Below are 17,701 nucleotides of genomic sequence, written 5' to 3' on the forward strand. Positions count from 1 at the left end.
GTCAGGATCAGGGCATGGTCAGGGAGGAACAGGAAGACCTTGGAATGTACAGGACATCATAAGCAACAACAATAATAACAGTAATAATAATAGAGTATTGCAGTTTGATATTTTTGATTAAATCTGTAATTTAGTCTTCCCTGAGTGATATCTACACCAATACTGTTCTCATTAAATGTACGATACGAGCACAGTGTAATTAAGTAAAACGACTAACATTTTCATGGTGGTGCACTGAACTTTTATCACACTATGCAAATGTGTATCTTATTGTAGTGCCCCGTAGGCCATATACCTGCTACTACAGGGGATGGTCTGGGTTTCTTTTGTCAACCCAATAAATTAATTTAAATCTCACTGTTTGCTGTCTGTATTGTGTCCTATCTGTTTCTATAGTGGTGGCCAAAATTATTAAAACACTAGGCATATTTAAGAGGTTTCAGTTGTTTTTGTTGAATTGACCATTAAAATTAACAAATGAAATATCTTCAAAGTCATCATTATGCTCTATAAACCATAGAATAGAGCCATCATAAGTAGATTTAGGCCAAATTCCTTACAAAAACAAGCTAGGCTTATTTCACTGTCAATGTCACACAATCATGTTCCTTCGCAGAATAAGCCAAATTACGTGTGTAATCATTGTCAGGTGTGACTGTGGTTAAACTGATGGTGATGCAAGAGTCTTATGAAACAGCTGTGTGATTCTTTTGAATGTACAAGGCCTATCCTGCTCATTAAGTGATTGGTAACATCAGGGTTTTGTCTCTGAGGCCACGCCACCAATTGGTATAAATTCAAAGCCTCTAGAAGCAGTCTTGAAGCACATGTTGATCTTTGAACATGGCTTAGGTGAAGAATGAGCTAATGAGTGAGCAAAGGGTTCGAGAAAAAAAAGGCCCTTTTTGATGCTGGCTGGAGTTACCGCCGCATAGCCAAGGACTTGAGATGCAGTCCAAGCACTGTAAAGTACACTTAAGACCACCATGACACCAGAACCGAAAGGGGAGAGGTTGAAAAAAGAAACTTTCAGACAGACAAGTGAAGCATCTCAAAATGCGCAGTCTTAAGGACCGAAGAAAGACTTCACGAGAACTGTGTGACGAGATCAACACCACAATAACTAATGGTTCAATAGTGTCTTCAAGAACTGTGCGTCGGAAACTGTCAGAAGAAGGACTTTTTGGCTGAATAGCAGCACAGAAACATTACTGAAAGAGAAAAATAGAGTGAAACGCCTGAAATTTGCAAAAGAACATAACAAATGGACGATTGGAAGGAAGATTGGTATAAAGTGTTGTGGACTGAGTCCAGGTTTGAATAGTTTGGCAACAAGCGAAGAGTGTATGTTCGATGAAGTGAGGGGGAGAGATATAAAAATGAGTGTCTCTTCCAACAGTTAAACAAGGAGGGGGTAGTATTATGGTGTGGAATGCCATTTAATCCTCAGGAACAGGTGACTCTGGCGAAATTGATGGCATCATGGATAAGAAAGTATACCACAACATTCTGGTGAGGCACGGAGTACCTTCTGGGAGTCATCTTATTGGGCCTGGATTTATTTTCCGAGAAGACAATGACCCTTAACATTCTTCTAACTATTGTCAGTACTACCTGCAACAGAAGGAATCTGCTGGAACATTGAAAATGATGGACTGGCCCTCTCAAAGTCTGAACCTCAAACCCATCAAGCAAATATCGGGCGAGTTGGAAAATAAACTGGACAGATTGTACATTCAAAGGAAAGCCTTTGGCTTGAGTTGCAGAAGGCATTAGATAACATTAGTGATGAAATTCTCAAGAAATATATTGACTCTATGCCAGAGAGATGTGCTGCTGTAATTGCTGCAAAAGGTGGGCGTACCACATATTTAATAGTTTATATATAGTATTTAATAGTTTAAAGTGGATAAAAACAGTAGGATTCACTTCATCTGATATTTGTTGTGCTCAGAACAACCATCTGCATGTTTCATGAACATTATGAAATTAAACCATGCTTTGAGGACAAAAAAAGGTCAATATTCAAATATTCTAATAATTTTGGCCACCACTCCACAACTCATGTGAAGGATGAGGCTCGATCAGCAAATGAAAACTACAGATGCATTTCCGCAAGGAAGTATATGACTGCACAGCAGCAGCTAATTCTAAAGTTGACTCCCCTACCACCTGTTTAATGAGTAATAAATATAATTTAACAAGGCCCAGGACAGTGATTCTCCAACACCAATGACCCACTGACACACAGACAACACACACTCTGCTATTCAAAAAGTGTGGCGAGCCAGAAAGACTAGAGGCAGACACAAATACCTCACATTTAAAGGCAAGTCCTGTGTCACATTTACCACATGAACCTGGGAAAATGTTGCTTTATTAGTGCACCTCCTGGACCCCATACATACACCGTGCGACCCTGGGAGTGCCAAAGACACACACTGAACACGGGAACAGATAGCAGGTCTTATACTCAAACATGACACTCATGGTGGACAGGTGAGCTAACAGAGGTGGGGCAAGAATAAGACATTAAACATCAAATACACCCAGGCAAAATGACACCAGTCATGCATGCTAATATACAGCCGCGGAAAAAATTAAGAGACCACTTCAAAATTATCAGTTTCTCTGGTTTTACTATTTATTGGTATGTGTTAAAGTAAAATGTACATTTTTGTTTTATTCTATAACCTACTGGCAACATTCCTACCAAATTTCAAATAAAAATATTGTCATTTAGATCATTTATTTGCAGAAAAATGACAATTGGTCAAAATAGCAAAAAAGATGCAGTGTCTTCAGATCTCGAATAATGCAAAGAAAACAAGCTCATTTTCATTTTTAAACTACACAATACTAATGCTTTAACTTAGGAAGAGTTCAGAAATCAATATTTGGTGGAATAACCTTGATTTAAAATCACAACTTTCATGTGTCTTGGCATGCTCTCCACCAGTCTTTCACATTGCCGTCGGGTGACTTTATGCTACTCCTGGCGCAAGAATTCAAGCAGCTCGGCTTCTTTTCATGGCTTGTGACCATCCATCTTCCTCTTGATCACATTTCAGAGTTTTTTTTATGGGATTCAGGTCTCAAAATTGGGCTGGCAATGACAGGGTCCTGATCTGGTGGTACTCCATCCACACCTTTACTGGCCTGGCTGTGTGGCATGGAGCATTGCCCTGCTGGAAAAAACACTTCTCAGAGTTGGGGAACATTGTCAGAGCAAAAGGAAGCAAGTTTTTCTTCCGGGACACCGTTGTACTTTGCCTGGCTGAGGTTTGTAAAAGACCATAATGATTGAACCAAAGCTGACTGGAGGTCCCTAAGTTCGTCTTCTCTGATGAGTCCAATCTCACAGTAGGTGCAAGACTCTGTGGCTTGTAGGCCTCTCCAGGTCTCAGTCTAACCATCAGACGACCATGTGTTGGGCAAAGCTGAAAATTGGACTCATCAGAGAAGACGAACTTAGGGACCTCCAGTCCGCTTTGCTTCAATCCTTATGGTCTTTTACAAACCTCAGCCAGGCAAAGTACAACGTTGTCCCGGAAGAAAAACTTGCTTCCTTTTGCTCTGACAATGTTCCCCAACTCTGAGAAGTGTTTTTTCCAGCAGGGCAATGCTCCATGCCACACAGCCAGGCCAGTAAACGTGTGGATGGAGTACCACCAGATCAGGACCCTGTCATGGCCAGCCCAATTTCGAGACCTGAATCCCATAAAAAACCTCTGAAATGTGATCAAGAGGAAGATGGATGGTCACAAGCCACGAAAAGAAGCCGAGCTGCTTGAATTCTTGCGCCAGGAGTAGCATAAAGTCACTCAACGGCAATGTGAAAGACTGGTGGAGAGCATGCCAAGACACATGAAAGTTGTGATTTTAAATCAAGGTTATTCCACCAAATATTGATTTCTGAACTCTTCCTAAGTTAAAGCATTAGTATTGTGTAGTTTAAAAATGAATATGAGCTTGTTTTCTTTGCATTATTCGAGATCTGAAGACACTGCATCTTTTTTGCTATTTTGACCAATTGTCATTTTTCTGCAAATAAATGATCTAAATGACAATATTTTTATTTGAAATTTGGTAGGAATGTTGCCAGTAGGTTATAGAATAAAACAAAAATGTACATTTTACTTTAACACATACCAATAAATAGTAAAACCAGATAAACTGATAATTTTGAAGTGGTCTCTTAATTTTTTCCGCGGCTGTATGAGCTGGAGTGCAGTGCACTGGATCCACCGGTGCTACTCACATCAGGTAGACCCCATACTCACTGCTCATGGGCCAGGCCCCAGATGCCCCCAAGGCTCCTCCAGGCCTGTAGTAAGCCCACCGGCTTCAGGACCGGCACCATGCAGCTCATTATTTTGCCCACTGGTATTCCTTAGAAATTAGGCCTATTATTATTATTATTATCCAGATGTAAATTGCCCCAGTGACATCCCTCTGTGCTTTTGAGGGAAACCAAGGGGCACTATCAATAGCCATGCAACGTGATATTCGCTACATGCTGTACATCAACAGAGATTGCACAGAGGGAGGGTGGGAAGGAGCTACGTGACGGTCTTCGTGTTCTGGAGCCGTGGAAAGCACAAGCTGTAGCTGAAAGTGGGGAAAAAAGTGACCTTTTATGTCATTGATTAAAAGAAGCATGAAAACAGTGTATGACTTGGCATGAGTTATCACGCCAGCCGATAACCTCAGAAGGTGTACTAGAAGTTACGCGTCTGATGTGTGAAGTGTATTAAAACGAGGCGACTAGGATGGTCTAGGTAAGAAAATCACAAACATTTCCGCGATGATACAAACGACAAAATGTAATGCAGTAGTAGGCTACTAATTTTATTATCAGACATGTGTTGTAAGTGATGTGACCAGGGGTGAATAATTGCAATCTAACCAGCTATCTACCACACATACGACATACCTTGAAGATGGTTATTGTAATGCAGTGTTTTGTGGTCAGTTCTTATAACTTAATTCAGCTAAATTGCTTTGTGAAGTTGTATTACTTAGCAAACAATTGCCTTACTGTAACGTAGTTAAGCTAGCTGTGTCATGTAAGGTAAATGTTAACAAATTAGCAAGCATTTACACCTTTACACTGGTTTTACTCTCATTATTACTCTTGAAATTTGTTAACGATAATATTGCGACTTACGAGGGAATCAGGGAATGCAAAATAGCTCGCTTCAGGAAATTGCTTCTATGTCGTTTTCTCACTGGTTTCATGCTGTATGACTGCCAGTGTTGTGCAAGTTCAGACCTCTCATGAACTAGTTCAAAGTTCAGTTCAAGTAAACATGAATAGTTCATGTTCATAGTTCACCATTTAAATTCTGAACTAGTTCATAGTTAATTTCATAGTTTTGAGGTGGAAAGTAGGAGGACACAATTTGCACAGAAAGGTAAGATTTTTACTGTCGGAATCATGCATGTGTCTAAAAATCCCGCAAATAATAATAAGGTGCATTGGATGTAGTCGCTGAGTCTGCGTCTCTGCTTTCACTGCACTACTGACTACCACAATACCATGATTAACTTTGTTCTTTCACGCTCAATGTTTTAGAAATGGATTCAGAATGTACGGGTTTTTCCTGTGAAGGACTTTCGTGCCCGGCTCGAAACGTTTGCAGAGGTACGGTGTGTAGCCTTAAATACAAAAATTATAATAATTGTAAATGTTGAAACACAAGTCATCACTCATCATAGCTATACCTCATATCATTATAAGATTTAGATAACGTTGTGACAATATTTATGGAATTTAGAACGCTGTCACGACCGCCTCCCATGCAGGTTGTGCAGGTTGCGAGTTCGAATCCGGTGCGGGACTGTGCTTGTCTACGGCGCAACAGAGGTAATTCTAGTGCAGAACAAGCCAACTATTACAGTCAAAGTCAAAAGCCTTTGCTTACCTACTTCAGAGAAGCTAGTCTTAAGTCTGATAGCCTAAAAAAATCCAAACCCTTCGCTTTTTTAACTTCTCCAACCCCTTGATGTCAATTTCAGTAGGCTGCAGTTTTTGCTGTAACCATATCTATTTTTCCGATGCAGCATAAATATTTCTCACAGAGAGTCTGTAACCACTTGACGACACTCTCACCTTTGCTTTGTTAACTCACCATGATCAATGAACTGTTGATGAACTGTTCTACAGTATTATTCTGTGTATCCTACACTAGCCCGCAGCAAAAGCTTCTATCGTAACGAGGGATACCAACAAGCTTGACTCTGATAGGATAACGCGGCACCGTCAACAACCAATAGGCATGCAACGTGATAACTGCTACCTTCTACATACTGTACATCAACAAAGATTGCACAGTGGGAGTGTGGGAAGTAGCCACATAAAGTTCTTCATGGTCTGAAGCCGTAGAAAGAACCCTTAAATAAGGGTTTGTAAGGTAAGGCTCTGCACTAGATATAGCTGAAAGTGGACAACATGTGACGTCACTGATTAAAGGAAGCATGAAAACTGTCAATGTGACTTGAGTGTTATCACGCCAGGCTAGCTGATTAGCTCAGAGGGTGTACCGCTAAAAGTTGAGCGCCTGTTAGCTTTTAACGCTAACTAAGTTTTAAGGGTAATAAACCAAGATGCGATGGGGATGATCTAGGTCTGAAAAAGCAAATATGTATCCGCATGTGTATCAACATGTAACGCACTACTGATGTGATTCTCAAACAATGTGTTGTCTTTATAAGTGAAGTTACCAGGGGGTGAATAACTGCAATATGCCAGCTAACAATCGCTAGCTAGCCACCAATCATACATCCGTACCTAACGTTACCTTGAAGATTGTTATTATAATGCAGTGTTCTGTGGTCAATTCTTATATATTATTTTATCTAAATTACTGTGAGAAGGTTTCTTACTTATCAAACAGCTGCCTTACTGTAACGTTGTTAATCTAACTGTCATGTAATTTAACGTTAAATGTGAACCTTTTCACTCGTTTTACTCTCATTATTACTCCCTTGAAATGGGTTGTATTCCCTTTCCGAGGGAACAAGAAACTGTTGCGACTTGCGAGGGAATGCAACATTCCTAGACTCATCGGAAAAATATAGTTTCTTTGTCGTTTTTTCACTGGTTCCGTGCGATATGACTGCCACAATGCCATTAATAACTTATTCGTTCTTTCACACTTCTAAGATGTTTACAGAAATGGATTTTGATTTGGCGGGTTCTCCCGTGAAGGACTTCAAAGCCCGGTTGCAAAAGTTTGTGGAGGAACGGATGCAGACCACAATGGTACTGGCTCCTGTTGCTCTGGGCACAATTTTTTTGACTGTGTGTAGCCTAAAATATGAAACTATAATTATTGTAAATGTTTACATTTCTCACTGTAGCCTATATGTATTATACATGTGTTTACACCAGTCATCACTTTTTATATCATTATAAGATTTGGATAATGTTTTGATGGTAAGCAGTGATTTTATTTATTTAAATTTGTATTTTCTTCTCATATCTCCACCAAAACCAAACCCGTTCCAAACCTCAAAATCAAACCCAAATCTCACCCATTCTTCACTTGTCAGTTTTAGGCACTCCAAATAAAGTCTATTATCAATTACAATCACACCCAGTCTGTACTAGACTGAGGGTCTCATTTACTGATGGTATGGAGTGTGTCTGTGTCTGTGTCTTTACAGCTGACCGGTGTGCTCATTGGTGCAGTGGTGGCAGTTTCACTGATTGGCATCGCTGTGCTCTTCCTCTACCGGAGATACAAACTGGCGAGTCAGTGTCTTACTGCACAGCCCCAAATTAAATTGTAACATCTGACAAAAAATACATAGAAGATATTCTACATGTTTTTTAAAAGCATACTGACTTTGAAGTGTTCAATTGAGCCAAACAAATACTTGTGGACAACATGATGTGGATTCATCTGGAGTATTAAGTAGGATCATACCATGATTCAATGCGGTTTTATTGCTGCCTCCCCTATTCATGTTCTTGTTGGTGTGTTGAAATAGGTGGGCAGTCACCCGGAGCCCCTCGATACCGTTTCAGAAAAAGAGATAAGGTGATGTTTTACGGAAGGAAGATCATGAGGAAAGTAAGTCTCAAGCATCACCCCCACTAAATAATTCCTCAGCACTCCTTGATTTGGACTTCAGATATGTAGTGACTGTTGAATTCCTGGAGTTTAGACGTTAACCAATTTCAGCATACCAAGAAATGCAGTCCTGTGTCCTTATCCAGCCTCCCGTAGTGATGGGAGCTGGCTGCTTTGAAGTAAATGACCCCCTCCCCCCCTTTCCTACCCCCGAACCTGTAATTGTACTACCACATCCTTTGTAGCTCAACCTTTTTATGTTGTTTCCTGCAATTCAGTTACTTATCTTCATATTCTAGTCTGTCACTGTTTTTTCCTGTCCAGTCAGTGCCCAGTTCCTGTCAGGCCTTTCTCTCGTCAATCTGTATTGATCCTTATTATCCTCTTGCAGGTTCAGACTCTGTCCTCAACCCCAGGGTCAACCTCCATGTCTAAGCAGCGTCCACGCAAAAGGCCCAAAGTTCTAAGCATTGCCCGCAGGTATCCAGCCCAACCACCCTACCCAGTCACCCCCTCCCTCTCTGCCTTAATCTCTAACCTGAACCTTAAGTAACTTTTTGCACAGGAATTAAAAAAAAGAACTCAAAACAAAAAGAAAGGTGTAGTGTTCAGCATGATGTAATGAGTTTTGTGCTCAAACCTATCTGACCATATGTGCTGCCTTATGCTTATGCTGTGAGCACCCCATGTTTAAATTTCAGTGATAATCCCAGAGTGAGAGATTCTGTCCCTTTTAATAAAGCAAGCCTGTTTCTTACGATGCCAGTCTGTTTTTAAAGAGGATTGGTGTGTTTGACATGAAGGGAGCAGTCAAAATCTTGTGTGTTATATTCATGATTCGTTTACTTGTGTGTTTGTGCTTCAGGATCCTGCGCATCAAGAAGGATCCCCCCACCCTGCAGCCGAAGGAGCCCCCTCCTTCTCTGCTGGAGGCCGACCTCACAGAGTTTGACGTGCAGAACTCCAATCTGCCCTCGGAGGTGCTGTACATGCTCAAGAACGTCAGGTCAGAGCACACGCATGCACACGTCTCAATCACCCACTTACTGACTCTCCCACAACTTTTGAGCCTCCTTGATGCACACATTTAGAGACAGATTTACACACACACACACACACACACACATGCACAAAAAGATCCTTCTCCTTTGTTTTGATGGTTATGGTCTTCACACAGACCTTATCTGTGTGATGTATGGGGCTTCTTTGACATATATGTCTGTATGTGTGCGCTATAGAGTCCTGGGTCACTTTGAGAAGCCGTTGTTCCTGGAGCTGTGCAGACACATGGTGTTTGTTGAGCTGCAGGAGGGGGAAGGGCTTTTCCGCCCAGGTGACGACGACGACAGCATCTACGTGGTGCAGGACGGACGCCTGGAGCTGTGCATCCATGAGAATGTGAGAACACAAACATTGGCTGTAGAGAAACCCAGACACATGGCACATGCACATGTTAACAGCAGCGCGCACAGAAAATATACTCTCAACTGAAATTAAATTGACTTTTTGCCTTGTATTTTATATGACAAAGTATGGACACGGTATGGACGACATTGTAGTTGTATTTCCTACGTATTGGGATGTAGACAAGTCGTCTTCTGAGCGTCAGGCTCGCTGCACAGGTCTGAAGACTAGAACAATTAGAAATACAAAGCCTCTAGCCTTTAAACTCTCTGACTGTCTTAAGAGGGGAGAGAACTGACTGAATGTGATCGTGCTGATAATTTTGTTACATGTTGTCGGGTGCCTCGTCCATTTTCTTCAGCTGGCTATTGGCATTTGAGTTAGGATGTACCCATGGGTGTAAAGACAAAGTATCCGCAAACTGTTTGTTTTCGTGAGTTGATAAGAAATGCTGTGTGTGTGTGTTTGTGTGATTAAAGGATGGCACTGAGGCAGTGGTAAAGGATGTCCATCCAGGAGACAGTGTGCACAGTTTGCTCAGCATTCTTGACATCATCACTGTGAGTCGTTCTCTTTATTATTCTAGAAGCCTCTGTCTATCAGTCTTTTTCTCATTTCAAACTATTCACATAGCCTCACTCTTTCTTTGGATATTTAAATTAAAATGTTCTGTGTAGGCATGACAAGAATTGTTTCTAATAGTTTTGTGTGTCTAAAACTATTCCCTCACTCTTGTCTTTTGTTTTCTGGTTGGTTTGACCTCCTTTCCTCTGTCTCATTTTCCATTTGAGTGTAACCATGGTTTTATTTGTCATTTTCATGTAATTAAATCAGGGTTACCCAGCTCCGTATAAGACAGTGTCAGCCCGTGCCGCTTCTCGCTCCACTATCCTGCGTCTGCCAGCCTCCGCCTTCCAGTCTGTCTTCAAGAAGTACCCCGACACCCTTGTGCGGGTCATACAGGTATGTATACACACACACACGCACACAAACACACTCATACAGACAAACACACACACATGCACGCAAACACACTCATACAGACACATACACACACACGCATGCAAACTCACTCATACAGACGCATACACACACACACACTCATACAGACACACACACACACACACACACATGCAAACACACTCATATACACACATACAAACATCTAAGACGCTTTAATGAACTGAGATGCTGTCACTGCCAGTTTGTGTAATTGTTAATCAAATTGTGCCTGGGCAGCCAAAGCAACATTCAAAATGTACTATTGTGTCTTTTGGAGCATTATACTTCAGTGTTACCTCTACCCTGAGACCACAGCATTGAGGTCTTGGAGTGGGTTCCACAACGTACTCACAGGCCTGATATACAAGCACAATGCCCTGGCCGTGTTCCAGATATTCAACCAGACGGTGTTCTTTACTCTTATTACATTTATGTGTAATGTAAATGTAATACAATACAAACACAATTGAGATGTTGTCTTGTGTTTCCCACTAACTGACATGAGTCTTTCCAAGTCTCTAAAGAGGTCTGAATGTCTTTGGGAGTGGTTGTTAAAGAGGCGAAATCAACTGAGTTTGAAAGTCTGTGTTAATCCACTGTGAGATTTAGCTGGCAGCCACAGTAGGCATGCACAAGAATGTCTGGGAGGATTTCACTGTGTGTGTGTGTGTGTGTGTGTGTGTGTGTGTGTGTGTGTGTGTGTGTGTGTGTGTGTGTGTGTGTGTGTGTGTGTGTGTCTGTGTCTGTGTCTGTGTCTGTGTCTGTGTGTCTGTGCGTTCCTGTGTGCGTGCGTGTGTGTGTTCCTGTGTGTAGATCATCATGGTTCGACTGCAGAGGGTCACCTTCCTGGCACTGCACAACTACCTGGGCCTAACCACTGAGCTCTTCAATCCAGTGAGTTACACCACATACACACCAATACCAGAGACGTTTTAAGGGATGAAATTATTAACTGTCAGGGAAATGAATGGGGGGAATCCGTAACACCAAACATGTGTAATTGGATTTGCAACTTGAAGTCCTGCTCTGTATTATAAAGAGCCAATCACATTGTTGCAAATGGCAGAACTGACGTTTCGTCTCATTTGAACGTTCTGTTTATTTCCACCGTTTCCGCAGCAATAGCCACGCCCCAATTTGGTGCATGCTTAGTGAGATTCTTTTTTTTAAGCTGTATGTGAGCGGTCAGATTTAAATACAGTGTGATGTCCTTTTAATGTAATTTTGACCATCCTATGTGGAGTTATACATAGCGCCCCATTCATTAGGGCACTGATCTTGTTAGCCCAAAATAGCTACATGGTACCAAGATGGCTGCCAAGCCAGATATTCTTATAAGGACTTTGCCTATAAGGACTTTGCCGATACACCCAAGCACACTTCTGTGATCTTTCTGTGTCATTATACTTTTCCTGCTCACAAATATATGGATATATTCTGGATATATTCCAAGCTGCTCTTAATACATGTTTGTTACATAGATAGATAGTCACACAGCATACACAAACCAGACACACACACACACAGGTGTACACACAGATACATGTCTGTACACACACAAGTCTGTCTTTTTTTCTCCCCCTCACAGTTTTCTCTCTGTTTCCCTCTTCCATTGTCCCCCCCTCTCCCTTTCCCTTTCTTTCACTGTGCTCCGCTCTCCCACATATAAACACAAACTGATTTCATGCAACATTAAGCGCTGCATCATAATCACTTCAAGGTAAGTGAAACGAAGGACAGGAAGAGTGTGTGTGTCTGGGTTTTGGGGGTAGGGGTGGGTGGGGTTTCTGTGTTTTCTCTCCATCAGCATTGTTTATGATGCTTACAGAATAGTTTAGAGGACTGCAAGGCCCACAGGCCTGAAATGCCATCAGATCTAAAGCAGCATGCTGTCGTTCACATACACATACACAGCTATGCAGTAAGTTAGACTCCATAGCAAACATACATTCACAACCAATAGTGGTTCAGGAGGTAGAGGAATCGTTCAGCAATAAGATGGGTTGCAGTTTGATCCCCACTCCTCCTCACCAACTATCGAAGTGTCCTTGAGCAAGACACTGAACCCCCAACTGCAATGTGCAGGTTGGCACTTTAGGTATTAGGCTCCACCGTCGGTCTGTGAATGGGTACGGTCTGAGGCATTTATTTTAGTTTTGAGTGCTCTATTGAGTAGTTAAGCGCCATATAAATGCAGTCCATTTACAGCCACATTTAACGCGTAAAACAGTAAGGTTGACTGAACTAGCTTCTGTAGTGAACCGACTGCATTTAGTGAGAAGTTAGTGGACTTATACAACCTCTATTTTTCACTACTGTTCAAAAGTTTGGGGTCACCCAGACAATTTCATGTTTTCCATGAAAACTCACACTTGTATTTATCAAATGAGTTGCAAAATTAATAGAAAATATAGTCAAGACATTGACAAGGTTGGAAATAATGATTTTTATTTGAAATATTAATTTTGTTCTTCAAACTTTGCTTTCGTCAAAAAAGGGTCAATTTGCAGTAATTACAGCATTGGAGACCTTTGGCATTCTAGCTATTCATTTGTTGAGGTAATCTGTAGAAATTTCACCCCACGCTTCCTGAAGCACCTCCCACAAGTTGGATTGGCTTGATGGGCACTTCTTGCGTACCATACGGCCAAGCTGCTCCCACAACAGCTCAATGGGGTTGAGATCTGGTGACTGCACTGGCCACCCCATTACAGGCAGCATACGAGCTGCCTGATTCTTCCCTATATAGTTCTTGCATAATTTGGAGATGCGCTTTGGGTCATTGTCCTGTTGTAGGAGGAAATTGGCTCCAATCAAGCGCTCTACACAGGGTATGGCATGGCGTTGCCAAATGGAGTGATAGCCTTCCCTAAAATTTAAAATCCCTTTTACTTGTACAAATCTCTTACTTTACCAGCACCAAAGCAGCACCAGACCATCACATTACCTCCACCATGCTTGACAGATGGCTTCAGGCACTCTTCCAGCATCTTTTCACCTGTTCTGCGTTTCACAAATGTTCTTCTGTATGATCCAAACAACTCAAACTTTAAATTCGTCCAGAACACTATTTTCCAATCTTCCTCTGTCCAATGTCTGTGTTCTTTTGCCCATATCAATCTTTTCTTTTTATTGGCCAGTCTCATTTATAGCTTTTTCTTTGCCACTCTGCCTTTAAGGCCAGCATCCCAGAGTCGCCTCTTCACTGTAGAAGGTGACACTGGCGTTTTGCGGGTAGCATTTAAAAAGCTGCCAGTTGAGGACCTGTGAGGCGTCTATTTCTTAAACTATACACTCTAATATACTTGTCTTCTTGCTGAGTTGTGCACCGGGCATCCCACTTCTCTTTCTACTCTGGTTAGAGCCCGTTTCTGCTTTAGTACGGAGTAGTACACACCGTTGTAGGAAAAGTTCAGTTTCTTCGCAATTTCTCGCATGGAATAGCCTTAATGTCTAAGAACAAGAATAGACTGGCGAGTTTCACATGAAAGTTATCTTTTTTGAGCCATTTTGAGAGTATAACCGAACCCACAAATGTGATTCTCCAGATACTCAACTAACTCAAATGAAGGCCAGTTTTATAGCTTCTCTCACCAGCAAAACAGTTTCCAGCTGTGCTAACATAATTGCACAAGGGTTTTCAAGGGTTTTGTAGTCATCCATGAGTCTTCTAAGGCGATAACACTGGAGTGATAGTTGCTGGAAATGGGCCTCTATACACCTATGTAGATATTTCATTAAAAACCAGGTATTTTCACCTAGATTAGTCATTTACCACATTAACAATGTATAGAGTGTATTTCTGAGTAATTTAATGTCATCTTCTTTGAAAAACAGTGCTTTTCTTTGAAAAATAAGGACATTTCTAAGTGACCCCAAACTTTTGAACGGTAGTGTATATAGTCGCATTGTCTTCTTAAGTGGATAGAAAATGCATGGATAGCCCATAAGTGTAAGAGACCCCGTTTTTAAAATGTGATTGTCCGACTTTGGCTTTGTAAACCTCTATGGGACTGAAAGACTGAAAAGGTCTTTGCTTGTGGCTTTATAGGAGAGACAGGCGGTCCCCCTGACGGCAGTGGCCAGTGTCCTTGGAGAGAGCAGTCCTGCCAGGTTGCCACGCCGACCACATTTCCAGCCCTCTCAGGATGACGAAAGTGTGGCAGGGTTGTCAGAGTCGCCATCAGACACAGGTCAGAAGTACACACACATGCATGCACACAAACACACACACGCACAAGCCATTCATTATGATAATTATCATTACATTTATGCATTTTCAAACTTCATTCAATCAAACTCGTATGAAGGTTATGTAAACTTCATGGCCGTGAAGCGTTAATGTATGTACGTTTACTTTTGTGTATACATTTGCTTTTGGGTGTGGATTCCTTGTTCAGATTCAGGTAAAGCTGGAGGAGTGGGAGATAACTCGAGCAACAGTCTTCGGAAGGGCCGCTCACTATCCACAGAAGGCACAGGTATGCTGCACGAAGCACACAAACACACTTAAGACTGGCTGACTTACAGGTAAGGCCACAGGCACAAAGATGCACATTGCGATAAGTGTGAGTAATGCCCCTGTGACACTTGTTGTGGCCGTGCAGGCCGGCCCAGTTCAGCTGCCACTGTCTGGGAATGAAGGCTTTCTCTGAGCACTGCAGTGTTGTTGGGTGGGGACCCTTACATACTAGCCTGTCATGCTCACATTTCCAAAGAGCTTTCTGTCTTTCTCTGTGCATTCCTACTGCTAATTCTACTATTAGCAAATAAGCCTTGCACACACGTTATGCACGTCCATGTAAATTAATTGATTGAATGCGGTGCATTCAGCTCAAACAGAACAGCTGTTTTGTCTCCATCTGTCTCTCTCTCCCCCCATAGTGCAAGGGAATGACTTGAACATGGCCTACGAACGAGCTCGTGTGAACATGGAGGAGGCCCCATCAAGCCCAATTATTCATAAGGTAACCTTATGCCATCTACTGCTTTTTGTTGTTGTTTTTGTTATATGTTTATTTTTTGTCCAGTTGTTTTTAGTTTCAAGACATTAGACTGATTTGGTTTTGTCTTGTATGTATGTATTGTATTTTATAGTATAATTGTATATTGAACTTTGAAAAGTCTTCCTCTGTCTTCCTGTCCTCGTTCTCTGTCCCTCAGTCCATCCTGAAGAAGAGCGTGACCATGCAACACACCCCGTCAGCCGTGTTCCACTACACAGACAGCAGCGGGTGCTCAGACGTCCACCCCAGCAAGGTGGGCGCTATCTTCCAGGCGGCCAAGAAAGACCTGCTGGGCATCATCCAGCTGCAGGTGAGCCTCACAGGCCCCGTCCCACAGCTCAGTTTCCTCTCCTCCTCTACCTCACTCCCTCACTTCTCTCCTCCTCCACCTCACTCCCCCACTTCTCTCCTCCTCCACCTCACTCCCTCACTTCTCCTCCTCCACCTCACTCCTCTCCTCCTCCACCCCACTCCCCCTCTTCTGTCCTTTCTCCACCTCACTCCCCCACTCCTCTCCTCCTTCCCCCCACTCCCCTACTCCTCTCCTCCTTCAGCCTACTCACCCACTTCTGTCCTTCCTTCCCCCCACACCCCCACTTCTGTCCTCCTTCATTGGCCAACTCCTCTCCAGAGTTAGAGTTTTGAGATTCATTAGATTTTATTTTGTCTTTCAGTTTTGGTTTTTCTAGTTCAGTTCAGATTTAGATAGTTTTAAGATGGCAAAAGTAGTTTACGTTTATTTTTATTCTGAGGAATTGACTAGTTTTAGTGTTAGTTTCAGTTTTTCAGCCATTATGAAGAAAGTCTTGATTTATAGAAGCGGAAATAGGTAGGATGAAAAAATGTGTGACATGAAATATGATTTAATTTATTTATTCCAGGTCCTTTTTTACTACGCCAGTGTCTCTCAACAAGTCAAACAGAACAGGATAGAATGCTATAGCAACCACCAAGCAAATCAAGGGGGATAACGAAAACTGATCTGATTTTACCTGCAATTCTATTTCGTTTGAGTGTGTGTGGCATTGGTCATCGTATTTTTGATTTAGTTGTCGTGTTTTTGAAAACTTTTAAAAGTTTGATTTCCCTAATCGAAATGATTCTTTCACTGCTAGTTTTAGTTTTCGTCTGAGTTGGTTAACTCTTCTCTTTTGTTCTTCCTTTGCTCTACATACAACCCCCTAGGCTCATTGATCAGGTTCTTCTGAATGTCTAGATTTGCCTTGTTTTCTGTGTATTCTAGTCTCCTGGCTAGCCCTTCCAATATGAAGAATAAATGTAGGTGAAATTCAGGAAGCATGTTCAGACATTCCAGGGGACAAACTAAACTGTACTGATCCATATCAGTCAGGCAGGTGGTTGCCACTAGTGGAAGAACACATGTAACATGCAGTATTTCTGATTGTCAGTTCAGTCTTAAAGGAGTGGACAGGAGCTCCCTTTGTCACAAACAAGTCATGTATTTGTTTCCCTTATTTAATCATATTTCATCATCAAAAACAAGTTGGATTTGTTCTTGAGGAATACGACATATGATAGAAAAAGTGATCCTATCAATGTCATTTTAGGTGTGTTACAAAAGCTATGTGAATTATGTTTGGTGAGGGAGCCAAGCCAACAAAACTCTCCAAACAAGGAAGTCTTTCACATTCTTCACATTCCTTGCTTTAAAATGCTTTTACACTCTTGCTAGACAGCGCACTCTAGTGGTCAGATCCCATATTGTGTACCTTGAAACACTTTCTCAGATGCTTCCCAAATACAAATAATACACATTTAAGTCGTTGAATGCAGGAATCACAGTGCCACAGTTCACATGGGGAAACTCATCCTTTGTGTGTGTTTTGTGTGTGTGTGTGTGTGTGTGTGTGTGTGTGTGTGTGTCTGTTTTGTGTTTCAGGAGCCAAGTCTGCTAGAAGGAAGGGTCACTCTGCATCAGGTCAAAGCGGGGTCTGTCGTCGCACGTCAGGGAGACCAGGTGAGGTGACCAAAGAATAACAGACAACTTAAGAATCATCTTGTGGTATATTCGTCCCTCTTTAATCATAGAGCAACCCATATACACAACAGTGAGGTGAAATTAATTACTGATCAAAACAAACAGCAACTATTGTGTCTTTTTGTAATGAAATATTTTACATTTTGTAGATCCTTTTGGGGAAAGAAATTGAAATTTAGATCACCAATTCATCTTTTTCAAATTCATTA

At 41.8% G+C, this 17,701-nt stretch overlaps 1 protein-coding gene across 1 annotated transcript in view; it reads left to right on the top strand.

Annotated features, from left to right (window-relative positions):
• The first annotated feature begins 6,336 nt into the window (after positions 1 to 6,336).
• The window catches only part of LOC308372557 (patatin-like phospholipase domain-containing protein 7), a 43,762-nt gene continuing 32,397 nt past the window's right edge, over positions 6,337 to 17,701 (top strand). Inside the window, exons 1-15 of the mRNA XM_080847748.1 lie at positions 6,337 to 6,416; positions 7,169 to 7,267; positions 7,672 to 7,759; positions 7,999 to 8,081; positions 8,473 to 8,561; positions 8,947 to 9,087; positions 9,320 to 9,479; positions 9,965 to 10,045; positions 10,320 to 10,448; positions 11,301 to 11,381; positions 14,539 to 14,680; positions 14,888 to 14,968; positions 15,372 to 15,454; positions 15,651 to 15,803; positions 17,394 to 17,471. Coding sequence (XP_080703874.1) covers positions 7,169 to 7,267; positions 7,672 to 7,759; positions 7,999 to 8,081; positions 8,473 to 8,561; positions 8,947 to 9,087; positions 9,320 to 9,479; positions 9,965 to 10,045; positions 10,320 to 10,448; positions 11,301 to 11,381; positions 14,539 to 14,680; positions 14,888 to 14,968; positions 15,372 to 15,454; positions 15,651 to 15,803; positions 17,394 to 17,471 — 1,488 coding nt within the window. The 5' untranslated portion in view covers positions 6,337 to 6,416. The remainder of the gene's footprint in view (positions 6,417 to 7,168; positions 7,268 to 7,671; positions 7,760 to 7,998; positions 8,082 to 8,472; positions 8,562 to 8,946; positions 9,088 to 9,319; positions 9,480 to 9,964; positions 10,046 to 10,319; positions 10,449 to 11,300; positions 11,382 to 14,538; positions 14,681 to 14,887; positions 14,969 to 15,371; positions 15,455 to 15,650; positions 15,804 to 17,393; positions 17,472 to 17,701) is intronic.

The sequence above is a fragment of the Sprattus sprattus genome (assembly GCF_963457725.1).
Source record: "Sprattus sprattus genome assembly, chromosome: 11".
Classification (NCBI taxonomy): Eukaryota; Metazoa; Chordata; class Actinopteri; order Clupeiformes; family Clupeidae; genus Sprattus; species Sprattus sprattus.